The sequence below is a fragment of the Chenopodium quinoa genome, unplaced genomic scaffold (assembly GCF_001683475.1).
Source record: "Chenopodium quinoa cultivar QQ74 unplaced genomic scaffold, ASM168347v1, whole genome shotgun sequence".
Classification (NCBI taxonomy): Eukaryota; Viridiplantae; Streptophyta; class Magnoliopsida; order Caryophyllales; family Amaranthaceae; genus Chenopodium; species Chenopodium quinoa.
The window spans coordinates 1,079,981-1,086,094 of NW_018744878.1; the positions used below are offsets into that span (position 1 = coordinate 1,079,981).

Consider the following 6,114-nt stretch of genomic DNA (forward strand, 5'->3'; position numbering starts at 1 on the left):
TGCATTGCACGGGACTTAAACTAATTTAATACTAAAAGATATTAATTGTATGATTATACATAAGTGTAAAAGTCCAAACATGTCAATTCAAAAATAATAATAATAATAATAATAATAATAATAATAATAATAAGTGTAAAAGTAGTTTCTTCGGCATGCTGGCATTGTTGGTCTTGGACGAGCCTTTGAGGATGCGTTGAGTCTGTTTAATGGAACAGGGGAGTCTGACATTTTGAGTAATCCTAGTGAGGTCGCTGTCCCTAAACTCATGAAGAAATAGACATATATATATTTCACAAAGGTTATCGCTTCTGCAGAATCTGCTTATTCTTTAACTCCTCGACAATCAGCATTATGGAAATCACAGCAGGGTGATCACACCTCTGCTTGGCTTCGGGCGGTTCCTATTTCAAGGTTGGGTCAGACGATGAATGCCAAGACTTATCGCTGTGTGTTGTCCTATCGGTTGGGTGTTCCATTGTTCTCTATCTCGACGTTGTGCTCTGCTTGTTCGAGGGTTTTTGCTGGAGATATTTTCGGTGATCACGCGGTGTCTTGTGTTGGTATTGTGGGTATTAAACATCGGCATAATGTTGTTCGGGATACCCTTGTTGATGTTTCCTATCGTTCTGGGATTTCAGCGAGAAAAGAGGTTGACATTGGGTTGGCTGGAGGGGCCCTCAGACCCGCGGATGTGTTACTTTATTCATGGGATCGTGGTCGCGATGTCTGTGTTGATTTGACAGGTTATTCTCCTTTGACACAGTCAGGGCTATCTGACTTCATTCTTGGGCGGGTTGTGGCTGATGCTGCTCATCGGAAGCGGGTTAAGTATGAAGCTCGATGTCAGGCGATTGGATATGGTTTCATTCCCTTCTCCTTTTCTTCGCTTGGGGAATTAGAGAAAGAGGTTGTTGCGTTACTGAAGCGGATTCAGAGGTTCTCGACGACGCAAGACATTGGAGCTCGTGCTGCAGCTCATATCTTCACTAGGGTAGGATTTGCAATAGCTAGAGGAGTGGGGGCCCAGATTGTATCTCGGCTTCCCACTAATTTATTGTAGGTTGTATGACTTTTGTTTTTGAGATATAATAATAATAATAATAATAATAATAATAATAATAATAATAATAACTGTAAATTGATTGACTTTGTAGGTTTTTTGTTATATTAATAATAATAATGACATATTTGTAACACAAAAAAAAAAAAAAAAAAAAAAAAAAAACCCTAGTACATATACTAAAACTTTAATCATTTTTCAAAAGAAGTATAAAGATGCAACATTTAAGGACTACTTTCCCATCTAAAATAGGTGGTTAGCCTTAATAAAGTGTTCTTCATCTAAATTATGCACTTAGGTCCGTTCTTTTTGAATTGTTCAGCTCTGCTATGCTGAAATATGTTCTCTCTGCAGTGTTTAAGCTCTGCTGTGCATTGTCCAGAAGCTCAGAAAAACAGGGCTTTAAAGTTTCAATTGGCTATGTATTTAATACTCCGTATTTCCCTTTTGTTCAATCACTTTCATCTTTCGTCAAAAAAATTACTTCCATAAAAAAAAAAAAAAAACAAAAAAAGTAAGAAGTGGGGTTTGAATGAGGTGGTTAACAGGTTAGTGCTCAAAACCTTACAAAATTGCACCCCATCCTTTGGGGTAGGAATTTGTTATTGATATTTTATACTCCGTAGATAGGAACAGATGACCTTGGCAAAGGGTTCACCGTTTCACAAACCTCCTTTAAAACACAATTATAAGTCGGTTCACAGACCAATCTTTACATCATATAGATCTAGCTAAAGTGGCATCAATATTTTGTCAATTTTTCCTTCTAATTGCAATTACTTATTGATATTTGCTACTTCCTCTGTCTACTTGTTTTAAAACAAATTTTAGCTCTTATAGATCAATGACAATTAATGGTCAAAGTTTTAAAAGTTTGACCCAAATAATAGCAATGAGGCAAAAAATTAGAGACGAGAAAAGTAGTCAACTTTTGAGAGCAATCTACATAGCCCCTAATCATCACTTTGTATGCCAAGTTTCGGACCAACAAGATCAATGACAGGAAAATTAAAACAAACGAAGATAAAGATAAGCAAATGAGCAGAGGTGAAAAAAACTCTTCTTAACCTAAAATACAAAAGTACATTAAACTTTGTCTCCTACAAAAATTTAAGCTGGGACACCCACAGCGTGGTTAGTGATGTTCCCAAATAAAGGAAGAAAAATTGAAACGCATAGTAATAAAAATGATAGCTGTGAACTGTCATCCGATAAATAATTATCATCCAATAAACACCACGTTGTCCAAATGGAATCTTAACTAATTGGACAGACAAAACACCTTCCCTAAAGACACAAACAAAATATCAGCCCTCAGGTCATCAGATAAGATCGGCGACGTTAGCAGGGAGCTCCTCAACTGTGACATTGTAGAATTTCTGGATGTCAAAGAGCATCTTGTCATCGTCACTGGTCACAAAATTGATGGCAACACCCTTCCTTCCAAATCGTCCACTACGTCCTATCCTGTGCAGGTAGTTCTCAGGTTGAGTAGGTAAATCATAATTGATCACAAGGGAGACTTGCTGCACATCAATACCACGAGCAAGAAGATCGGTGGTAATGAGGACACGGGAGGAACCAGAACGGAACTCCCTCATGATGATGTCCCTAGTGTTCTGGTCCATGTCTCCATGAGTGGCTGAAACGGTGTGATCACGGGCTCTCATCTGGTCGGTCAACCAGTCGACCTTCCTCCTGGTGTTTACGAAGATGACACTTTGGGTGATTGCCAAGGTTTCATACAGATCACAAAGAGTATCAAGCTTCCAGTCTTCCTTGTCAACATTCACATAAAACTGCTTGATACCTTCAAGAGTGAGCTCATCACGCTTCACAAGAATCCTCACAGGTTTGTTCATGAACTTCCTGGTGATCTCAAGAGCCTCTGGGGGCATAGTTGCAGAAAATACTCCAACTTGGATCTTGGGTGGTAGTTGCTGGAAGATGTCATAAATCTGTAGCACAACAAGAAATTAGTTCTACTAATCTACAAAAATGGTTACTCGTACAAATTAATCACAGCAGGAAATAAATAGCACAATTAATCATTAAACATCACATAAATCACCAAAGCATTAATAAAAAGACTGACTTAGTCATGAAGATACAAAACAAAGCAGCTACATTCTCTTATGAGATTCCAGTGTATCAACAGAAAAAGTTACAATACCTAGCCTCAACAGATGCCAGACAGATTACTTCTGCCTAAAACTCAAGCCAAGTTATCTCACACACAAAAGCGCAGACCAGTCTAGCAACTATGCCTTAACAGCAATAAGTGGCATAAATCACCTACTACGACATTCGAGTGATACGTCACACAACTAGAATAAAGATAGTATCGTAAACTAGAAACCAAAACACAATATTTACCATAGGTTATCAGACATAGTTTAACCCAACTTGTCAAGCCAAAATGGCTAATTATCAACTAGAATTAATATTGCTACAAAGCACCATCTTTTCTCAACTAGCAATTATAAAAATAAAAAAAAAATAAAAAAATTAAAAAAACACGAAGGCAGGTACATGTAGATTTAATATGAACAGTATGTATACCTGATCCTTGAAACCCCGAGAAAGCATTTCATCAGCTTCATCCAAAACAAACATCTTAATTTGATTGGCACGAAGTGATTGTCTTCGCAACATGTCAAAGACACGACCGGGGGTACCAACAACCACATGTACCCCAGCAGCAAGGATTCTTTGATCCTCACGAACACTGGTTCCTCCAACACAGGCATGCACCTTCACGCCCAAATAGTCACCAAGGGCCCTCATAACCTTCTCAATTTGTTGAGCAAGCTCCCTAGTAGGAGCAAGCACAAGAGCTTGGCATTCCAGTAATTCGTAATCCAGCTGCTCCAGGATTCCAGAGCAGAAAGTGGCGGTCTTTCCAGTACCAGATTGGGCTTGCTGGATCACATCAAGACCCTTACAGAAGGGAACAATTCCCCTTTGTTGAATAGCAGAAGGTTTCTCAAAACCTGACAGAAGACATCAATACAAATTAACCAAAGGACAAAGTAAACACATAATTTTAACTTAAAGTAATCAAGTCCTTAAATTTACCATAAGCATAGATTCCTCTGAGAAGGTTCTCTTTCAAACCCATCTTATCAAAGCTTTCATAAACCTCATCATATGAAGTAAAGAAATCGCTTCCTTCCTCGGAAAGCCTTCATCATCATAGGAAAAGAAAAAAATCAATATAACAAGAAATTCAACAAACTAGTTCAGATTACATATAACAAACAAGCCAAACTTACAATTCACTCATTTTGTTGTCGTACTGACGAGCATCATACTGAGAACCTTCGGGTGCAACTCCTGCCATGACTGCAATAATCATGAACATACGATCAGATTCCCCAAACACAAATTAAACTCGCTCAAAGCACAAACACAGTAGCAACACAATTGAATTATAAAAATCGAATGCGGCAAAGACAAAATCTTTGATAAAAGATTTCCAATAAACAGCCGCAATTTCAAGCATTAATTCACAAAGACTACAAATCATCAATCCCTCACTTTAAATTCTACAGTCATCTTCAATTCAGAAAAATCTTTGCAATTTAACGAAAACAAGTAAATTTGACGAAAAGAGTCGAGCTTTTTAGCCAAAATAACCCTCATTCTCTTAAAAATTATAGATCAAATCCGGGTATATCAATATATCTAGCTTTCTAAGACTAAAATAATGCACCTAACAACATTAACAATCAAAATAGCAAATTACCAACACAAAAACCTAAAATCATAAATAAATCTAAACAAACTACAACAGGGAAGACAAAAACGATAGGTTAACACAATTGCAATACCAAATTAACAATATTATTGATAAATTAAAAATCATTATCACATTAATCACCTCAAAAAACGCAGATTACAGGATAAATCAAGCATTAAAATCAAAAACACATGATACAACACAAAAACCAACTAAATCTATAACAAATTTGAACAAAAAATCGCAAAAAAAATCAGCAACGATAAACAAAAGATTAATACATGAATAAAACGAAAAGGAGATAAGAAACTTACTTGAAAATTGGGGAAAAAAAGAGCGGAAAAGGAGATTGAAAAGCGGAGAAGAGCGAAAGGAAGAACTAGGGTTAGAGCCGTGAAGGAACTCTAACAGGATCTGAAGAGAGTGAAGGAGAGAGAAAAAAGGACGCTTTTATATTTGAAACAAGGAACGACAACCAATTGCCGATGTTCCAATTCTATTTATATTAGGGTTTTGCTATTCTTTCTTTTGCTTTAGATTGTCCCTTTATTGGGGCTTTTACCCGGCCTGCTTTCTTTTTGGGTCGGGTTATGGAATTTGGAAAGTTTGGGCTTCATGCTTCTTGGGTCTTTTATTATCTCTTCATAGGTTGTTTTGGGTTACTTGTGTAGTTTGATGGAGTTGGGCATGGGTTTTGTAACTTTTTGTGATGTACTTGTGTTATCGTGTTGTGTCATACGTGGTATTAAATTGTGTTTAGATGGGTCTTTAATATATAATCTTGAGCCCGGATTTACAAATTAGTGTTGGGCTTGTCAGGTTTAGGCTTTTTGCGATTTTTTGGGTTAGATATGGGTTTTGAACTAAAAAACAAATGTGTTTTAGGGTTACCCAAATATTAACCTTTTTAGGCTGGCTTGGGTCATTATTGATCACCTCTAGGCTCTAGCTTTTTATGCTTATGAAGGTTGTTGGCATGTTAAAGGAATGTGGTGGGTAAATTTTATGTGTATTGTAATGTATTTTTGTATCGAGATGAGCTAACATGGGTAAGAAGAGGCTTGTGAATGATTTTATAAAAAATAAAAAATATAATAAAGAAAAAATTGTTCGATTAAAATAGAAGGGCCAACAAACTTCATTTTCGTAGTGATTAAGTTATTGGTAATTATATCAATTACGTCATATTTGGTTCAAAATATGGTTAAAGGGGGTAGAGTTGTACTGATCTGTAACCAAATGTGGAGTATAATGTAAAGGTGTAACGTAATAATAAAACTAAAAAATGTGCAAAGCATAAAGAGCACCA

General features: G+C 36.6%; 1 protein-coding gene across 1 annotated transcript; it reads right to left on the reverse strand.

Annotated features, from left to right (window-relative positions):
- Positions 1–2,101: 2,101 nt before the first annotated feature.
- On the reverse strand, positions 2,102–5,280 carry LOC110705413 (eukaryotic initiation factor 4A-9-like). Its single transcript, XM_021883273.1, has 5 exons — positions 5,120–5,280; positions 4,339–4,408; positions 4,142–4,248; positions 3,626–4,056; positions 2,102–3,021 (listed from the first exon to the last, which is right to left on the reverse strand). Exons 2-5 carry the CDS (start codon positions 4,404–4,406, stop codon positions 2,386–2,388), a joined length of 1,242 nt encoding a protein of 413 aa, XP_021738965.1. The 5' UTR covers positions 4,407–4,408; positions 5,120–5,280; the 3' UTR covers positions 2,102–2,385.
- Between the last annotated feature and the right edge of the window lie 834 nt (positions 5,281–6,114).

Coding starts and splice junctions, on each gene's coding strand:
- LOC110705413 (XM_021883273.1), bottom strand. CDS start 4,406: ATGGCAGGAGTTGCACCCGAAGGTTCTCAGTATGATGCTCGTCAGTAC. Junction 4,057..4,141: donor CAGAGGAATCTATGCTTATG/GTAAATTTAAGG, acceptor GTCTTCTGTCAG/GTTTTGAGAAACCTTCTGCT. Junction 3,022..3,625: donor CTCGGGGTTTCAAGGATCAG/GTATACATACTG, acceptor GTTGTGCTACAG/ATTTATGACATCTTCCAGCA.